The following is a 20503-nucleotide window of genomic DNA, read 5'->3' as shown; positions in this document are numbered from 1 at the left end:
CAGCCAGACTGCTTGCAGACATTCTGTGATGCAAAAAGGAAGTGATGTCAGGTAATTAGCAAGCATTCCTCAGTCCCCGGGATGGTCACCACATGTGTGCTGGTGACTTCCCGCCAGACAGCCCAGTCACACAACTAGAGACTGTCCCAATTTTCTGTAGGTACAGCATCGATTTTGCAGATTTCCACAGTCCAGGCTAATAGATATCTTTCATGGACACAAAGGGCTACCAAGCTTCTCTCCAGACCTCAGCCACGGGGCTATTTATTTACCCAAACAAGTCAGGATCAGGTGCAGACTAGCCAGAACCTTGCATTGCACGCTGGGCAGTGCACAGGACCCACTGGTCATGGTCTCCAACTCTACTTGATTCACGAATGGAAATGAGAGGTTACTATGTGTGGTTACATTACTTCAATACTAAGGGATATGTGTTTAAATACTTGCCTTCAGAAATTCAATAGAGAATTTAGGATGTAGTTAAAGATACATTTAAAACAACGTTTCTAGCATTTTACTGTAGGTTGCTGAATTCTTACACTTGCTCAAAATCCAACTTATAAGAAATACCAATTACCAATAGTCATAATTATCAACAAGGTGGTCTTTTAAAAAAATCTGTATCTTAGAAAAAGGTTACTAGTGGCTTTGGGGAACCACCCTAGACCCTGATGCGTGCCTTAGAAGGGTCTCCTGAGGAATGAGGTCTTGAAGCCATTTGCAGAACCTGAAATGTGAGCGGCTCTGCCTCCGACTGCCTCCCTGTGACTTCATCCCCAGAAAGGCCAAGTTCCTCAAGCAAACACGTGACAGTGTACTTAAGATGCTCAGATATTTAAAGGCGTAACAGCAGGAAAGACTTTCGTGCACCACTAACCCACACAACCTCTCCATTACATTCACACCGTGTGCTTCGCTTCCCCTGGAGTCAGGTGACTCCATGTGTGGTCCCGTGGGGCGGGCTCGGGCCGAGATACATACAGCTACTGGAAGAGTCTGAGCTCTGGGAGCCACGGTCCCTGCTGTCCTTGTCCGAGGCAATCTGCCGGGTGATGATCACGTCTATGAAGTTAGCTGCGGTAATGGTGGTCTTTCCTCGAGTCCTTAGCTCTTCCTCATATCTGGACTTGGGAGGAGGCCCTTTCTCTTTCCCAGCCTCAGAGTAAATTACTGCAGAGTGAGGCTGGGGCTTGCCACTCGGCAGGGCTGAAGAGGTGTACAGACACTGACCGGCTCTCTTCTCCGCCTCCAGGCTTTTCTGCTCTAGCTGCTGCTCACTGACTGCTGCCCTGCTCCTCACATTCTCTTCTAACCTGGTGGCGTCGTGCTTACTCTCTTTCGTTTTGGACACATCCATCTGGGGAGCAGATGCAGCAGCATCCACAAGAGCAGCCAGGGCATCCGCAGCGGTGTTGTAACGGGAGGCCGGCAGGCCCTGGCTGATGGAAGGGCCCCCGGCAGGCAGTGGCCTGAAAAGAAAACCAAAGCACAAGTCTGTGATGGGGAAGACTCTCCCAGGGTGTTGGGGTGTCAGGAGGACAGACTGCAGTGAGCACAGTGTGCAGTGCTATTGCAGTCACACGCTGACGAGCGTGTGCAGCAGATGGCATGTCTGGTCCAAGTGCACACGGAGGCTTACATGATCCGCAGCTGTGCACTAGGGTCCAGTGGGGTGATCACGCTGGTCCCGTTGGTTCCCTGGAAGACGCTGGGTCTCTGCTGCAGCAGGGCTTCCTGAGTTCTGACCGACGGGGATGGGGAGCGCACGTAGCCGTGGCTGCTGGGCCGGCCAGGCTGCTCTGAGCCTGCGGGGCAGAGGGATGCAGGGACCAGCCATCAGAAAGAGGCTGGATGGTAGCACAGGGGGTCGCTGACTTCCTCACATTCCCAAATAGAAGACAGGAAAGCAAGTGGAGAAACTCGCTACCCTGCTTTCTGGCCTTTTGAGAAATCAATGCTTTAAGAGTTTTCCAATAAAGATGCAATAAAACCACACTAGTAACTTGAAACAAAATCGTCAGCTACCACTTTACTCTCATTCCCATTCCTGTGACAAGTCTCTATCTTGATTCCAAAGAGAAACAAAAAAACACCAATACTGAAGCACTAATACAAAGCAGGTAAGTTTGTCTCTGACTTTTCCTCGAATTCTGGTGTGTTTCTCATTTCCAAAATCAAGTCTGGAACAACTGTCTCTGAATCACAATGCAAATGATGAGCTTCTGCTGCAGCAGGGCCTGAGGCTGTCCGGCCCGCAGCTCCGTGGCTCCTCCACTTGACTGTGGCTCCCACAGCAAAGCTCCTTCACTCGCAGGACCTCAAGTTCCTTTTCCTCACTTTCTCCTCCACCTCCTCGGGCTCTCAGACTCACTCTTTCTCACTTGAGCGGGCAGTTCTAGCAAACAGCCATATTTTTTTTCCAGAGCAGGTACCACTTAGCACAGCGATTCCAGCGATTCTTTCCCGTCTGACCACACAGCAGTTTATGTGAGCGTTCCCACAGGGGTGCATTCCTAGGACTGAATTATTGCTCACATTTTTATGTCTCTGAAAAAGTTATCCCTGTTTATACTACCACTGACAGTGTGTAAGAGGCAGTGTTTCCTCAAACAGCACAACACAATCTATCAACCTTTCAAATGTCTGATGGAGAAAAATGATGTTTGATGGACTTAAAGCTGCATGTTATTCATCAGTGGGATGACAAGCATTTTTAAAACATAGTTCTTACAGAAATTATGTAGGATTTGTACCTGGCTCTCTCCAGTTAAGTCAATTTCTGCAGTTTCTGTACAATCAACATACAATCAATATTATGGTGCTAGTTCATGATCCACTTCTCAGGTGGCTCAGTGGTTAAGAATCCACCAGCCAATGCAGGAGATGCAAGACCCGTGGGTTCAATTCCTAGGTAGGAAAATCTCCTGAAGAAGGAAATGGCAACCCACTCCAGTATTCTTGCCTGGAAAACCCCAAGGACGGCAGCTACAGTCCACGGGGACGCAGAGAGCAGGACACGATTGAGTGATTAAACAACAATAAGAACAGCTCATGATTCATTAAAGCACCTCCTATGGTCAGACACTGAGGGACTTCGTTTACATTAGTCGGACAACCTTCTAAGCACACTCTGCATCCTCCTTCCACATGCCAGCCCAATGCCACATCTATCTTCAGGAATCTTCTGGAAGCCTCTGCTGGACGGCTTCAGCTTTAATGAGCTCTGAACCCAGTGTTTTCAGACCCAACTACTATTGCTAAATCCAAATGCCACCGTCCCCATGACAACGCCACTGCCTCTGCCCTGTCTGGCTCCTCAGCAGCCTACACATGCAAGGGCCCCGCTGCTCTGTGTCTGAAGGCATCCCACCCTGAGCACAAGGCCGGCGCCTCCACCCACCCGGCCGCAGGTAGAGGTCCGAAGAGGCTGCGGCAAGGCGCTCCCGCTCCTTCTCCCGCTCCCGCTCCCGCTCTCTCTCAGCACTGGCTGCGGCTGCGAGGTGTGTTGAGTGTCCTGGAAAACACACAAACCTGCAGCCTGAGGACAATAACGCCAACCTGGCAAGTGCATCAAACAAGCTTTACCTTCTCAAGTGACTGAACATTTTTCAGAAAGCTCCAAATCTGAGCAGTAGGAAGTGTGCTTTGTTAAGAGTTTCAGTGATAATGGAGCATAACACAAGCTCCCAGGAGCTCTCAGAGGATCTAGGGACAGACACTGTGGAGGACCTATGACTGGACAGTAAATGAAAAACAGCAGACTAACTGTGGAAGAGTGCCCAAAACACCCATAGAGGCTGTGCTGGCAACACAGAAGCACAATGCTCCCAGCAGAGAGGGGCGCGCGCAGACCCACCTGGACTTACGGACGCGGAGCTGTAAGGTCTGGGTGGGAAGGTGATTTGTGTACCAGGAATATATGTGATTCTGTCCATGGGAGGGGTGCTCGTTCCCCCGGGGTGAGGCACTAAAATTGCTGGAGGCATGTTGGTCAGGTCAATAATTCCTGTTCAAAAGAAACACAACAAAATTATGTTTCAAGTATTATTCTAAAGACACAGAGCTGCACATGGCTCTTGGGTTTCTCTAACCCCAAAATAATTTGCAGACAGGACAAATACAGTGCTTAAGTTCAGCATGACTCTGTAAGACCTGCTTCATCGACAGGGAGAGATGAACACCGCCCCACTCCCCCAACCCCACCCCACATATGTGGAGAGAGGAGAGAGTGAAGCTGGTGAGACCACGGCTTCAGAGTGAAGCTGGCGAGACCACGGCTTCCAACCTCAAGGACATCAATCTGGCCTCATTATTCCAGTGTTGCCAGAATAGCCTGTTTCAATGTATCATCCTGTCTGCCTTCAAGGCTAACGGCTACAGAGCCTGCTTTTCCTTCCTCCCATCATCCGCCCACCAACCACCTGTCCTGGACACAGACACATACCCCTGGTCGCCGGGTACGGGAGCCCCAGCTGCTGTTCCCGGGGAGACAGCCCCCTGGCCACGTCAGGCCGAAGGCCCACTTGCATCTGCTGGGAGGTGATGTAATCGTTGAGAATGGTCTGGCGCGTGTTCTCCATCGCGTAGAGCTGGTACTGACTGGGGTAGCCGGGGGTCGGTGACAGCTGCCTCTGGAACAGGTAAGCAGCGGCTGCTGATGGAGAGAGGAAAGATAGGCATGTAGTTGAGTCCGTGCAGAATCCACTTGCTAAACATCACCCACAGAAAGAGTAAGGAAAAGAACCATCTGCTGAGCTACTGAGCACAATCAGCTTCTACCTACTCTTCAGGGTTGGGGCAGGGGGAGGAGGGGACACAGGATTACGGCAGATTCCTTTTGGACCTTGACAGAAGAGCAGTGTGAATATAAACATCCTAATGTCAGACATAACGAAAACAGGGACAACAGATCAGACAAAACAAGAGAATTAACCTTTACCACTAGAACAGCAGCTAAAAACTACTCTCAAGTAGTTTCACTTGCAGTCTTTGACATATAACTTTATTAGATTTTTCACCTGAAGTTTCCAAAAGCTGTGTTTGAAAAAAGTATTATTTTTTGTAGTATAGATCATCTAATACAAAGAAATGGAAAAATATATGAGATAATTTGTAAGAAATGATAACTTTTATTTTTCGGGGGCGGGGGTGGCGGGGGGAGGGCGCTAAAAATCAACTGTCCATGGGCTTTCCTTGTGGCTCAGCTGGTAAAGAATCCGTCTGCAATGCAGGAGACCTGGGTTCAATCCCTAGGTTGGGAAGATCCCCTGGAGAAGGGAAAGGCTACCCACTCCAATATTCTGGCCTGGAGAATTCCATGGACTGTATAGTCCATGGTGTCGCAAAGAGTTAGACATGACTGAGCGAATTTCACTATCAGCGTGTGCCTATAAGGCAGAGATTAGTCAAAGGGCCAGAATATGTGAGGATCTGTGGACACTATGGCTCTGTCACACTGACTCAACTCTGTCATTACAGTATAAAAGCCGCCACAGACAAAACAAGCAGGAATGACTTGTGTTCTAATAAAACTTTATTTGCACCAACAGGCAGCAGCAGGACCGGGCCCCCATGACGCAGGTGCTGGGATGCTGGTCATGAGCTGAGCACACACAGTGAACTTAATACAGTGCCGGAGGTCCACTACATCCCGACAAAAGGGCAACAGGAGATAATGCCTCTATCCTCAAAATACTGATAATCCAGCTCAAGCTCAATAATGACAAGCAAAGAAAACTGCTATAAAATAAAGGATTATGATACACACTAAATGAAAGTATAAACATTCACTTCTGTCTGAGAGTTTGAGTGAAGAGTTTATGCACACATTTTCTCCTGAGAAGAACAAATGACAGACTCTCAGTGTCTGCTCCCCCTTCCTCTAGCCCTCCCAGCGGGGTCAGCCAACAGTGGGGGGTAGGGGTGAGGCTCCCACCCCAGCTCTGGGGACAGTCCCTGAACAATCAGACATGTGTGGGTGCCTCAGGGACCTGACATTTTCAGGTGACAGACAATGTGATGGTACTGACCTCACCACAGTCCAGCAGAGACGCTCCACCACCCATGGACAGGGTGCCCTTTCCTGGGCAGAGTCCACTGGCCCGGGCCGCGAAGGCAGCACTGCTGTGCCAGGGCAGGCTGCCCCCGAGAAAACTTACATGCTTCTATACCTACTAAGACTATGTTCACTCATGGTCAGTGATATCTGTTCAAAAGTTCCTTCCAGCTATAATTGCTACCACAATAATGAAAAAACTATGCTGCTGCTTTGGAAAGACTCAATACAGAATCTGAATTAGGTATGTATGGACTAGATAATTTTAACGAAGAAGGCAATGGCAACCCACTCCAGTACTCTCGCCTAGAAAATCCCATGGGCGGAGGAGCCTAGTAGCCTGCAGTCCATGGGGTCCTGAAGAGTTGGACACGACTGAGCGACTTCACTTTCACTTTTCACTTTCATGCACTGGAGAAGGAAATGGCAACCTACTCCAGTGCTCTTGCCTGGAGAATCCCAGGGACAGCAGAACCTGGTGGGCTGCCGTCTATGGGGTCACACAGAGTTGGACATGACTGAAGTGACTTAGCAGCAGATAACTATAAAAGATGAGGGAAAAAATCTAGAAGTATACTGTATTTATTGATAGATTCCTTTAGTGTGTCTTTAAACTCCAACTTCACTTAAAAAAACAAACCTGGAGATGTATCATTTACCTAAGAAGCAGTTGTGAGGTGTAACCAGTGCCCTGACTAGAGGTCAGAACACTGGTGAAGAAAGTCTCTGTTGTAAACTAAAATGTATGAAGTATGCCTGTGTTATTTAAAAATAGTTCTTCACAGAACCCACTTTTCAATCAAATGCCATCACACAAGAGGCCTTTCCATGTACCCAGTATTTTAATTCTTTAAGGGGTGCTGGTAATATTCTGTGTCTTGATCTGGGGGTTTGAGCTGTAGAGTTTGTGAAAATCCACTTAACTGTATCCTAATAACACACATGACTGTCTGCATTCTGTACTTTAATAAACAGAATGTCTAAAGAGGCACACAGCCATGTCACTGCTCTGCCTTCAGTTTTCACTGCATACTATGCTTACCAGGATCCAGAGCCCGGTGAAAGGGCATGGCTGGGTCCAAGTGTGCCGGCAGGTGGCTCCGGTACACCTCCCCGGGGGTGCCGCCCCTGTGGTGCGGCTCGAAGGGGCTGTGGCTCACTGCAGGGTCCACGCCAGGCACCGGAGACTTGGCTGCGATGCTCTCCCTCTGGGTAGGGGTCAGGGTGGACTTCCTCTCATGATTAGCAGACTTGCCAGAAGAAATTGTAACTAGAAAAAAACGGCCAACACCACAAATCCTTAAGCAAGCTTGTTAAATAGGATAATGGTAATCTATTTCTCAACCATTCCAATACAGACCATATACAAATATCTCTTTGATCTTCTCTTTCTACTAAACATGAAACAATCAATCTTGTAGAACATGCGGGCACCTTTGGGTTGGGAGACTGCCCCCTTTCAGGTCACAGCCCGGTTTATCACCTAAAATTACGAATGAAAGTTGACGCTCAGTGCTTTGTCATCTCTGACCTGACACACTAACTCCTCCGGACCCTGCCCATACCAAGCCTCCACCCTCTCTCTGCCTGGCTGCCCAGCTCCTTCCTGGGTCACACAGTGTTCCCTGCTCTGTGCTGCCACACAGACTTCCTCGCCAGCACTGGCCTCCTCCCTGCTCCAGCTTCTTCTTCTCTACAGGACGTTATTCAGAAGTTTGATTATCTCATCAGTGCTACTGAGTCCAAACCAAAACCCTACCGGCCATCACCTTCCACTGTTTGAGTAACTGTGGTGAAACACACAGGGGATAAAATTTACAAGTTTGGCCATTTCATAGGGTATACTTCAACAACAGTGACACACTGTGCAACAACCCTGTGCAACCATGTGCACCATCTAATTACTATTTTGATAATATTGACTTTGCTGTGATCACACAAACCTGTGTGTGGAAGCCAAGAAATCATGCTGGTTAATCACCTCCCCTCCCTGCTGCAGATCACTCTAACAGGCAGAGCCTCTCCCTCTGCAGGGCAATTCTCCTCCTTCAAGACCAGAACCAAGAGGGTGTAGGTTTACGCCATGGCCCCAGACAGACATTTCCCTCTTCTCTTCCCTCTGTGTGGCCCCTCCAACCGCCCACGGGAGCCTGCACATAAGCCCTCAGTAAACGAGTACTTCACTACAATCTAAAATGCTCAGTGGAAAACACTTCTAAGGGCCTCAGATTGTTCACAGACCACCTGGTAAAAATCCACGCCTCTCATCCCCCAGATGTCTCTGCAGCAGCATGAACCCCTAGGAGGGGCAGGTTCTGGTCATAAAACAGAACCGACAGGAATAACAGTTCACAATTACCAAGTCCTTCCCACACTCTGTGCACTATTCTGCCAAAATCCTTTCAAAATATCACCTCATTTTATCTGCATAGCAATCCTATGAGGCCAGCCTTGGTATTACACCACCAATTCACAGATGAGGACACTAGAGCACAAAAAAGCTAAGGAACGTGTTCAACTCTGTGCAGTAAGAACCTCAAATCACCCTAAGCAGACAGCTCCATGGCCTGAGCACTCAGACAGCAGACACACAGCAGACAGTGAGGAGAGCTGACCATCCAGACCAACTTCCAGAAATTCTCATGGGTTAGCTGAAAATCCATGCCAAGCACCATTTCTGGACTCCAGTGCACTGTGCACTTAATGAAAACATTAGGCATTTTACTTGCAATTATGCCTATTTTCATGGGCAGCCAATCTCCCAGAGCACAGCAGACAGGCTACAAGCCCCTGGAACAAGTACACCGGGCCAAGTGCTGCGGTGGACAGCATGAATGGTCAGACAGCATACGAGAGCAACACACCTTCGGAAGCTCTGCTCAGCATGGGCGAGCCCCGGGACACAGTGCTGGCGTAGCTCCCCGGCGTGCGCCGTGCGCTGGCGTCCTCATAAATTCCCGGGCTCAGCTGTGCTTTGGGAGCTTCGTGGAGAGTGGACCTGAGGACTGAGGGGCCGGAGCTCACCACCGACGTGTGCCGGGACCGCACGGGCTCTCCTGCCTTCACATCCTCATACTTGCCCCTTTCTACCACTTTAACGTTCTCGGGCACAATTTCCAATGGAGGCATCCCACGGGGCAGTTTGCTAGGCCCCGTGATCAGGGACTTGACATTGTGTTTGATGGCAGATTGACCCGAGCTGCTGTCGAACTTGATGGGTGTACCCTGTGGGTCAAGAGACAAGTGTCACGGGCAGCCCTGTGGCCGGGCTCCATCTCAGGTGCCAGGCTGGCATGTGCCAGTGAAGGGCTGCTGAGTGCCCGTGCCGCACATGCTCCCAAGACCAGAACTGAGGTCACAGAGACCTCCACGTTTACTTCCAGGAGATCCGATGTTTACAATGATCTAGAACCACTGATAACTACTGCTGCACTGTGGTCCAAAGTGGACGGTACCTGGGAGATGGAGCCCTCAATGACGGGCCGAGCACTCGGCACCACCTCGGGGGTTTTCCGACTCTCCTGAGCCAACATGTCCTGCCGGGGGATCTCGTGAACGGAGCGCCCCATCTCTTTGATGGTGGTGATGCCATCATACGGCTTTCCTTTGGTGATGGCACCTTCAAACGCTCGGATGGGTGGACTCTCCCTTTTAATCTGTTTGGGGTACTTAAGGCCATCCTCAAAACTTTCAGTTGTCGCTCTTGGTGTGCCTTCAAAGAAGGATTCAAGAAACACACTTGGTAAATCAATGCCACTGAACTATATACTTCAAAAAACTGTTGTAACAGTAAATTTTGTTGCATATAAATTACCACAATATAAAGAAATTAATGCCTTGCTGTTTGCAGTTTCTAATCAGTTTTCTGTTTACAGTAAGATCCTTATGTAAATACTCATGGCCATTATTTTGGGGGGGGTTGTTCAAGACTTAATATATCATTCATCACAATCAAGAGTGGTTCTTACATAATGAAGATGTCTGTATTCAAAGATTAAGCAACGATCATCTTCAAATAAACTATGAAACTCAGAGAAGAAGAGTTATAGTTAGGGTTTAAACACCTAACATATCAAAAGGGAAGATACCTTGAAAAACAGGCTTCATACCCTGCAAACTACTTTGCCCCTGAGACAGCTGTGAACAGAAGCAAGCGAGCAGAGAGTTTACCGTGCATGATGGACCCAGACAGCACGGTCCTGTCCTTGAGGTCAGAGTGAGGGCTCCCCCTGGGCAGCGCGCGGCAGATGAGCCCTTTCAAAACAAGCAGGTGGTTCCGGTGTTAGACACAGCACAGATGTCAACTCAGGAACACAACTAACTGTTCTAAGAGGACACACTTCTGACAAAAGCTCCATGGAAAAAGGAGAACCGTTTTAGATTTGCAAACTAATCAGAAGAACATCATGGGAAAAATAAAAGCTGGAAGTATCCACTTTTAAAACTGCTTCTTTTCAAACATTTTCACAAATAGAAAATGGCCAAGGAGGACATCTAAGTCAAAGCATAAAGAACAACACTTTCAAAGCTAAGTCTAAACCCTCAGTGCTTTTTTATCAAGGCGAGAGAAAATACAGAGGGGCTGGAAATCACTGTTAAGCTCTGAAGAGAAAAACATGAAAGATGGATACCTCAAAAACAGATAAAATACACTAAAGATGCAAACCAAAATGAAACACATGTAAATAACCTTTTCAGACGTTTCATGTTACATTGCCAACAAATTTGAATGGAGGAAAGTGAGATTTTTTTTTTTAAATTACAGAGAAAATTCAGCTCCTAGAAAATTTAAACAGGCCTTCAAGACTGAGGAATCCTTACCCTGTTTCCCGTTTCTCATCTAGATTAAAATAAAACAGTTGAGTCAGGTTAAGACCTAAGGAAAGTGAACCATTCACAAAACAAACCATGGTGATCATGTGATGAAGGCATGCCACATGATCAGCACAGAGCCACACAGCTCTCTCTCCCTCACATGACTGCAGGTACAAGGCCTCAACTGACAGAGCAAGAGATGGGCACAGACAGACGCACCCGGAAAGAGCGAGATTCAAACATGTCTCCGCTCTGTACGTTATATACCTCTCTGCCTGCCCCACAATAAAAACAAGTGCTCATGATGAACTTCACATTTTTAAACTCACTTAAACAGGATCAATCTACAAATTACATGAGCATTCTAACAGTTACCTATGATAAGATCAGTTTTGTCTTTACTTCCCCCTTCACTGTCATGTACTGCTTGACTTAGATGTAGAGATGAACATGAATTTAAATGTTTACTAATAACTTTCATATTAGTATATTAATTACTATTATACATTTTATACCACATGTATGTATAATATATTAACATATTTATGTTTCATTTATATATTGATATAAATTTCAGGTAGAAATGACAGATATTAAATGCAACCAAACCCAACAATGCAAATTGGCTATACGTATCTAAACAGAGCTCTGGAAACAAGACCTTACCCTCCAGCGGTGCTGATACGGGAGATTCCCTCATAGACAACCCTTGTTTTATTGTTCCTTCCACTGATTCATAGCTTCTTTTGAGACTGATTTCATGAGCTGTTCTTGGACTCCTCGTCCCGTCTCGGGCATTCTTAACATCTGCAGAACACAGACACAATCACTGCTCGGATAGAGCCCAAGGCCTAAATAAGTTACTTTAATCTCATGATCTCATGAAGATAATATAAAAACTGGTCTTAATCTACTACATACCTACCTCTGTAGATGATATTTATAAAAATGTTTTCATTGATTCAAATATATTTACTGAGGGTCAGGCATAAACCAGGATTTCAGATATAGGGTGTAAATTAGGTCCCTTCCCTCAAGGAACTTAACAATAGCGGTGGGTCCAGGTTAACTAATGGCAGTTACCACTGAGTAACCGGTACTATAGACAGCGGGCGATGAAACTGCTGGAAAGGGATCTGGGCACATGAAATTTCAGGTAAGGGTCGCTGGACACAGCACTGCGACTGACAATAGTCATCACCAGCTAAGCCGGTTGGACATGGTGGAAAAAGGGGAGATGTATGTCTGGGCAGGACAGTGAGATTTCAGCACACTGCTCAGAACAGTGCACAAGCTGAAACTTAAACTCATGAACACATCTAAAGACAAACGTTTAGAGACAGACACTGAAACAGTTACATTTAAGGTGAATTTAAATTCAATACTCTTTCTAGGATTATCAGACTACTATCTACTCCTTAATTCTTAACACGTAAAACTGGCATTCCTTTAAAATAGAAGGGGGTCAAATAGCATTCACAGGGACTTGTTTTTGCTGAGCAGACATTTAGCTGTGGTTCTATTAAATAGAGATTCTTTTCCTAGGCTAAATCTAATGATCACAGCTGGCAGTGCAAGCCACCACTCAGGGGACACTTACTATGGGCTCCGTGCTGTTAAGCACTTTTCACTGACTGCCTCAGTTTATTTTTCACCAAGGTTTCAAAAGAAGTACTCACGTTAACCCTTTTTACATTACAGAGAGGAAACCTGGGCTTGGGGAAAGAAAACTCACTTTCCCAAAGCCAGCAGGTAAGAAGCCAGCCCCATACCCCTGTCACATGTGACAGCACCAGCCTTGGAGTGGAGAGGTGATACTTACTGTCATAGGATAAGATGTGTCCACTTTTGCCTTCGTAAATAACATGGCCTTTGGAGGCGGCTTCCTCCCGGCCTTTCTCAGGACTGCTCTCTTCAATGGACAATCTAGAAACAGGTCCCTTCACCAATGCCTCAGTGGGTATGCCAGCCTGGGACAGAGCTGGGGTTCCCTGCCATTCAATCAAACACAGGCAGCATGAGCATCACTTCAGTTGACAAGACACAAACGCTCAGAAAATGTAACCTGCCACACCAAGCATCAGATCAAGCCATGACCTCAAATGGGAAAGGCCAGCACATAACAGGAAATTGGACATGTTTTATAAACATAAAGAAAGACTGTACCTTGGTCCTTGAACCCTGCCTTGCAAAACTTCCTAAAATGCCAATAGGTATATGAGTTGAGTCAGCCTTCTTCCCCACCTCAAAGTTAAACCACTATGAAAGTACTTAACTCTCAGAAACAAAATTTGTCTTAAGGCCTAAACTCATGCAAATGTAATCAAGCTTTTTCAAAATTTCTAAGAAAAATACAATGACAAGTTGTAAAAGCAAGCAAATAATTTATGATTTTCCTCTCAATTTCTGTTTAAGCTGAACACATGTTAAAAGCTTTGCCAGGCAGAGTTGCACCAATTGTAACTTGTTTTTTCTGCCAGTTTGCAAATAATCCACCTTTTTCAATGAAACACAGTATAGGTGATTTGACTTATGGTTTATCATCTGAGGTTTATCACAGAGACCTGTCCCAAATCCCAGAACAATGAACAACTTTGTCACAACTTGTGTTAGAACAGCCAACCCACTCGAGACTTCACTTCTGCTTTTCTCACCAGCTGTGGTTTGGGTCTTGGGAAGGAGAACAACTGACCTGGGTGATGGAACCTCGGAGGGACGGGATGCTCTCCACAGAGAGTTTGCTAGAGGGCGTTCCCCGAGTTATGCTTCCTTCTTGAATGGCTCCTGAGGTACCTGGATAACAACAGAATCACCAGCCAATCACACCCCCACACCTATAAGAAAAACAGGCCAACAAAACCAGCCCCTGCTTGGGAGAGAGGAGAAAAAGAGAGAAACCGCAGCCAAAAAAACAGTGTTTTACTGAAACGTACTTTAAAAATAATTTCACAATTTTTAAAAAGAACTGCAGAAACAAAATTTCAAAGTTTTAAAATGATTTTTATATGGAAAGAAAACTTAAACTTAGAATTTAAAGGCTCTAATTTAAGAGCCCATCTTTAAAACATATTACTGACTTCCCTTAACCCATTTACTGGGGACCAGAGTATAATATTTCTGCCCTACAGCGTGTCTTACCTCTGACCACCCCTTCATGTTGGGCTCTGACCAGTAAACCCTCAGGCTGTGAGTTCTGGCTTCGGGGAGAGAACTCCTCCTGCTTGATGTAGGGCACGGTGGCTGTGGGCCAGAGCAAGACAGAGTGAACTCAAGTGCCAAGTCCCCAACTAGTGGTAGCGTGTGTGTAGTGTGTGTAGCGCCACAAAAGCGGCTACAGTCCGCCCCCTCCTCACTGACCTGGCTTGGCGGCGTCCTGCTGCCGCGGCAGTCCCAGAGAGATGGAGCCTGCCGAGGGCTTCGCTGCCTCAGGGGCGTAGGAGGCCTGATTAGGAGAAGGCAAGTAAGTGCCAGGTGTTCCCTAAAAATAATGTTAAAGGACTAGAATAACACTGTCGCTTCACAAGGTCAACTCTAGAGTTAAGGTACACGTTTCTGTTTAGAAAACTTACCACCCATCCACCCTCCATCGAAATTAATAGGTATACATAAAGCAAGAAAATCCTCGTTGCAGATTGGTTAAATTTTAAAAGCTTTTAAAAGGGGCAAGACATCTTCCAAAATCACCCTAAATTTCAGGTAGATTACTGTGTATTATTAACAAATTACATAACTGAAAACACTTAACCATACCCTCAGATTATTATCATTAATTGCATTTATCCCTCGAAAAAATGGTGGAGGAAGAACTTCCAAAGACCCTCCTCCATAAAGGCAACCAGAAAACTAGCAGGAAGGTTAAGAATCAGCCCTTTAAGAACTCTTTTCCAAATCTATAACCAAACACCTGTAGAAATCTGGGAGCATTTATTCAGGAAAATGGCGAACTCTGGTGAGAACTGTGAGCTCTGTGACCTGTAAACTTGCTCTGCTGACCCCCATTGCTGGTCTGCTTCAGCCCTTAGAACCCACAGCTCTGGTCACATAAAAGTACGGAGGGGGTCAGTCTCAGGTGACTGTCATTATCAGACTGGCTGAGCGGTTCTCTGAGAGACCCCACTTACAAAGCTGTCTTAAACTGGCCCGACGGGGTGGGAAAGCAGGTGTAGGCTTGTCAGAAACAATTAGAGTCAATGGACTCCTCCCCTGGCCGAGGCGGTCAGAGCAAACAATCAGGCTAATCATAAACTGTAAGAAGGACATCCCTAGTGGTCCAGTGGTTAAGACTCCATGTTTCCACGGCAAAGGGTAAGGGTTCCATCCCTGGTCAGGGAACTAAGATCCTGCATCCTTTGAGGTATGCCCCACCCCTCCCCACAAAAAGGAAAAGCTAAAGAATGTCCACAGGGGTCTGCAGAGGTCCAACATCTCCCTGGGGACCTAGACGGCCATACACATGTGCAGGCTGCACACTGGCCAGGGGAGACTCCAGAGGCCATGCGTCCTCACTGTGTGTGGTCCCACCTCAAGGCTCTGTGATAGCAGGAATTGAGGAGGAAGGCAGTGTTGTTGGCTGCCTGGTTGATGAGTCCCTTGGTAAAGACTGGGAAATTTAAGTCCTTCCGGACACAAAGCTCCCTGATCATTAGCTGACCACCGATTAGGCAGACAGAGATCTGAGTGGCCACACATGACACTGTCACTCAGTTTGGGGACCTAACTTGAACAAACCTGCATGCGCCGTGGAAGACAAAGCGACTGCTGCATTTTTAAGTCAATGTCTCGTCATAAATAGATTTTCATTTAGACTCTGACAAATTAATATGGGAGGGAGAGAAAATCTTTACAAAGCAGTAACCAACAGAGAATCTCCTGGGAAGAGAAGCCAGCCCTCTTACCTGTGAGATGGAGCCTCCCAGTAAAAACGATGGTTTCTCAGAAGCCACTGTGGTTTTGGATGACGGGATGAGAGGAGGCGGCGGCCGAGTGGGCCGAGTTGTTGGAAGCCGAACCCCTTCAGGAAGGTTAGTTATCACCTGATGTGGAGCAGGCTGGAGGACTTTTAAAAGGAAGAAAAAAATTATTCAAAATAGTCAATTTCCTAGTTTGTGATGTCCCACCTATCTCAATTATTTTTTCAATCACAATTCAATTGTAAGTGCAAGATGAATTCAAGGATTAAATTTCCTTCACTTAGATTAAATCTGTATCCATACTCGGGTCACAAATGGTATCTGTAACATTGAAATACTCAACTCCCTGTCAAACCAGAGCTTTCAGGCTGAAGTCCATTTCAGACTATTTCTGTTCAGCTTATGCAAATGGCAATCTTTAGTGATTTTTTCTCTCTCTGCACCACTCCTTGGACCTCACACAGGAGGTGAAAAGAAGGGTGTTTCTTGGGGACAGCTGATATTACACCTCTAGAAAATATACAGATATAACTGACAGCCAGTTATATGTCCTCTTTGCATCTTGCATAATTTGAGAAACACTGATTTTGACTCTCATAGACACTTGAATATTTTTTAGCAGGGGGTGGATCTCAAGATTTTTACAAAGTACATGTACTCATAGGAGAACAGGCAGTCAACGTCACGGTTTTCAGGTATGAACACAAACCTCCCGGTGGCCCAGTGAATCTCAACTGAATACAACTGAAGATGGGATGCAGAGAAACGAGAAGGGAATTCTGAAACAGCGGGGACGCGTCCTGGGAGCAAACCACCCCTGCCAGCAGTATAGGTGGATGGCCAGCAGCCACGGCAGGAGGATTGGTATTTACCTGGCGGGCCACTAGAGCGGGCTGCACTCACACCGGGCTGCGGAGAGAGCCTACACGGTGACGCTGACCTGGCCGTGGTACTGTGCATCTGTGCCTCCTGCTCTAGAGCACGTGTGGCCTCAGCATAGGGCATATAGGTGACTGATTTTCCTATGGAAGTTAAAGTTACCAACATAAGGGAAGAACCCCAGATTGAAATAGCAAGTGTGACAGGACCAGCCCACACTGTCCGGAGGCAGATCCAACTCTATACTACTATAGAGGTCTGGGTTACAAAACCCTACACGTCCAAATCTTCTGTGTAAGCACCAATACTCTGACCTAATGAAATCCACAAAAATCCAATGACAATTTCTTCTTTCAAAGCTCAAAGAACTTCTCTGTCCTCTCATTAGGAGAATCAAGTCTTTTCACATGCAGTAAAGATCACAACAGGCAAACAGTGGATTATCCAGCCATTCTATGAATTCAAGTATACCCTGAATTAGAGGCCAGAATGCTGAGGATTTTGACTTTTATAATTAGCCTGTTGAAGCCCACCACTTAGTATTAGAGAAATAAATGCAATCAAGAAACGGAAGAAGGATTTCAAAATATGCAGATCAAAATAATTTTAATGGCTATGCAAACTTATGAATTTTACTACAATAATGCTAATGAAAATTATTCTACTAATTTGCCTCCACATGTAGTATAAAAATAAACTTTAAGCATTTCAAGGGCATATCAGATATGCAGAGTCATATTAAGAATTAAAAACCACAAATATATATAATTATATAATTTTCTATATTATATATGTATCTTTTCTTTTTTTAAAGAAAGTAAAGTTGAAATACTATAATTTTAGAAAAGAAAGTAAAAATCATCTGTACCCAAACCACTTTAAACTGTGGCATTTTAATGTTTGCCAGAACAAATTCCCATTCATCTTTTATTCTTTTGCTTACCTAGTTTTAGCCACTTGTTCTTTCAGATAAATCTAAATTTAAATCATTTTGAGTACTTCCTCCCAATGTATCACTGGAATTTTCACTGGGCGTGTATTTACAGGAGACTTGACATTTTATAGTGAGTTTTCCAATTGAGGAACCTTGATTTTTTCATATAGGTCATTTTTCATAATTTCATAAAATTATTAATATGTATATATTTTTATATTGTGAGTAAAACCATCTGTTTAGTATACATGGGAAAAAATATATATATATTTTACACACTGATTTCTGCAGATATAAGAAAGATAGATACAGATCTCTGTATATCAATTTTTTTCTGAGAAACTTAATGAACTTTCCTCTTAGCTCTAATAACTTCTCAGTTAATTCTTCAGGCTTCCTGGTGGATAATCTTACCCTGTGAAAAATAATTTGCCTTCTCCCTTCAACAGTAGCCCTCTTGCTCAATTCCTTTCTCCCTTAACTGCAGTGACATGGGCATCCTCACAGGTCCTTTCTAAAGAGAAGGTCTCCAGCCTCTCACTGTGAAGTGGAAGGTCTGTGACTGGTTTCAAGCAGAGAATTGACTAGCACAATTAAAATGTTCTTTAGCTTATTAAGGTATTTTTAAAAACCAGAAACAGTGAAAGTAATGTCAGCTAATAGGAATCTGTACTATGCGCAGAGCACTGAGACTGCAGAAGTATCTCGTTAAGCTCTCAGGACTAATGAGATCATTAACAACGTTTGACAGAGGAGGCAATTGAGGCTCAAAAGAATCACACCCTAACTGCTCAACAGAGATTGGAGACTTTCCTACAGCAGTGCAGTTCCTGAGTTCCTGGCCTGAGCTCTGAGCCCCAGTGCAGTGATGGCTTCCTGAGCACTGGGTGCAGAAATTTCACATGCCTCTGGGGTCACCATCAGGATGACGCTACCCATTCATTCCTTCTCTAACTGATCAATAAATGTCCTAATACTGTGCAGATTTATGAAATAAACCAACTACAAAAGAAAATCATGTCTCCCTTTCTAGACAATTTAACACAGGAGCACATAATATATATATATTCACAATATACATATATGTATATTCACAATATATATATATATATATTCAGTGAAGGATGGCTTTATAAGTTTATAAACATACAGAAAAATAAATATACTTGTCATAATAGTGTTAAATAAAAAGATGAAATTTTAGATGGTTCTAAATACAACCATTTAAGTCATCACGTACTTAGTTGGAAAAAAAAAAAAAAAGAAACCAGATTCAGTTGCACAGAAGCATTAACTCTTATTCTGATTGGATTTTGTTAAAACCTGCATTAGAACTTCACTTCTAACTACCTTTACACGTGTCAAGTCTGAGTTCTTTCACTGCAGAAAAAAGGCTTCCAACTAAAGCAGGAGTCAGCTTGTGTAAATGTTACTGGAAAATGAAAACAATTTTTCTCTGAGGCTTTTTCAAGCTTTTCTACAAATGGAAAGGCTTAAACCGCCTGTCTCATAAACAGAAGGTGAACACAATCCAACAGGTGGACAAAAGGTGCTGCCTGTTACCTTCTAAATGAGCCTGTGAAGAGAAAAGCCAGAACTGTGTTCTTACCTCACATGGACAACACCAGTTGGTAATTCATTCTCACTGTATTTACCATTCTATAAACTATTCTATGATGCTGCACCAAAAATATTCCTATTAAATACTCTACATACAAGCGAGTTAATTGCAAACATATAAATGTTATTTGGGAGATTATCCTTTAAGCAAACTACAAAATAGCTATAAATTCAGGAGAGCCTTCAGCACTTGTTAAACGAATTACTGGATGAACATACTAGCTAGATTAGCTAAAACAAAACCTAACCTTGGAATAAAATGTAATCAACCACCCCAGTTTGTAGAGAGGTAGACCCCAGTTTGTAGACATCACCTTGAAGCAAAGTGATGTCATATTAACAAACACTTAAGTGTCATACTGATCACATAAATAAAGACAGCTTGGGTTTAACACCACTGCATCACTGTTTAAAAAAGAATACCATTCAGATCTAAACCACATGGATTAATGGGACTGATCATGGAGAAATGCAATTCACAGTCTGAAGTCTCAGAACTTGGAGCTAGCCTACTTCAGCCTCTCCAGCTGCCAATACAACCCACTTCGTAATGGAGATCAAGAAAAGAGCCTCAGTTCTTAAAACAATTATACAGACATATTAGAATGATTCAGGTGTTGTCAGCTGAATAATGCTAAGCTTTAGCATAAGTTCAGAAAACACTATTTGTTATTTTTTCCACATTTTAATTGTTTCAAAAAATTTATTCTAAATCATTTATGTAAGGAATAGATCAAAAGACTTAAATTATTCTATAATTTATCATTTTCATACTGACAGATTTTTCTCATCACTGGAATGCTCAAAAGAGAAGTACTTCTGCTAAATCCATCTTTATCTTACTTCGTTTAAATCATTCCTTTAAAATGTAATTGCTGAGTACACATTATGTCAATTACTGAGTTAGGGATTAAGGATTCTCTAGAGGCAATATACTAAAAGCTCACAAGTTACCAATATTTTTTCTACCTTCATTCAAGAAATATTCATTTAGCACCTATTATACATACAGCCGTGGTGGGTATTAATCTGGTTCACATTTTTAATAGCCTAAGATTTATATTTAAAACACTAGCAATCTTATATGTAAAACTCTGACACAGGAGGTTCAGTAACTAACTGTTTACTCCTGGTGGGATGGGGACAAGGAGTCAGCAGGGTCAGTTAAGCACCCCAGTTCCACTTTTACGTTAAATAGTCCTTGAAATGCACGGTGTTCTACAGCTAACAGCCCTTATCTTATATAAGGTACTACCAACAGTCGACTGAATCATTACAAAAAATGAAACC

The 20503-nt window shown here is 44.6% G+C and overlaps 1 protein-coding gene across 19 annotated transcripts in view; it reads right to left on the bottom strand.

Moving 5' to 3' along the window:
- The window catches only part of NCOR1 (nuclear receptor corepressor 1), a 115291-nt gene that overhangs the window by 15910 nt on the left and 78878 nt on the right, over positions 1 to 20503 (bottom strand). For 10 of the 19 annotated variants that reach the window (XM_061143562.1, XM_061143565.1, XM_061143558.1 and 7 more), the window contains 16 exons: positions 16653 to 16802; positions 15766 to 15926; positions 14228 to 14348; positions 14009 to 14110; positions 13563 to 13663; positions 12693 to 12861; positions 11537 to 11677; positions 10226 to 10309; positions 9511 to 9767; positions 8920 to 9280; positions 7098 to 7325; positions 4445 to 4654; positions 3857 to 4006; positions 3401 to 3514; positions 1640 to 1805; positions 982 to 1469 (listed from right to left, as the gene is read on the bottom strand). In XM_061143562.1, the coding sequence (XP_060999545.1) occupies positions 982 to 1469; positions 1640 to 1805; positions 3401 to 3514; positions 3857 to 4006; positions 4445 to 4654; positions 7098 to 7325; positions 8920 to 9280; positions 9511 to 9767; positions 10226 to 10309; positions 11537 to 11677; positions 12693 to 12861; positions 13563 to 13663; positions 14009 to 14110; positions 14228 to 14348; positions 15766 to 15926; positions 16653 to 16802 (3003 nt within the window). The remainder of the gene's footprint in view (positions 1 to 981; positions 1470 to 1639; positions 1806 to 3400; positions 3515 to 3856; positions 4007 to 4444; positions 4655 to 7097; positions 7326 to 8919; positions 9281 to 9510; positions 9768 to 10225; positions 10310 to 11536; positions 11678 to 12692; positions 12862 to 13562; positions 13664 to 14008; positions 14111 to 14227; positions 14349 to 15765; positions 15927 to 16652; positions 16803 to 20503) is intronic. The other 9 variants (XM_061143560.1, XM_061143561.1, XM_061143563.1 and 6 more) reach the window with 7 other exon arrangements.

Source organism: Dama dama, chromosome 5 (genome assembly GCF_033118175.1).
Source record: "Dama dama isolate Ldn47 chromosome 5, ASM3311817v1, whole genome shotgun sequence".
In the NCBI taxonomy this organism is placed as follows: Eukaryota; Metazoa; Chordata; class Mammalia; order Artiodactyla; family Cervidae; genus Dama; species Dama dama.
The sequence above is the reverse complement of the archived record's forward strand: the minus strand, read 5'-3'. Positions and strand labels throughout refer to the sequence as shown.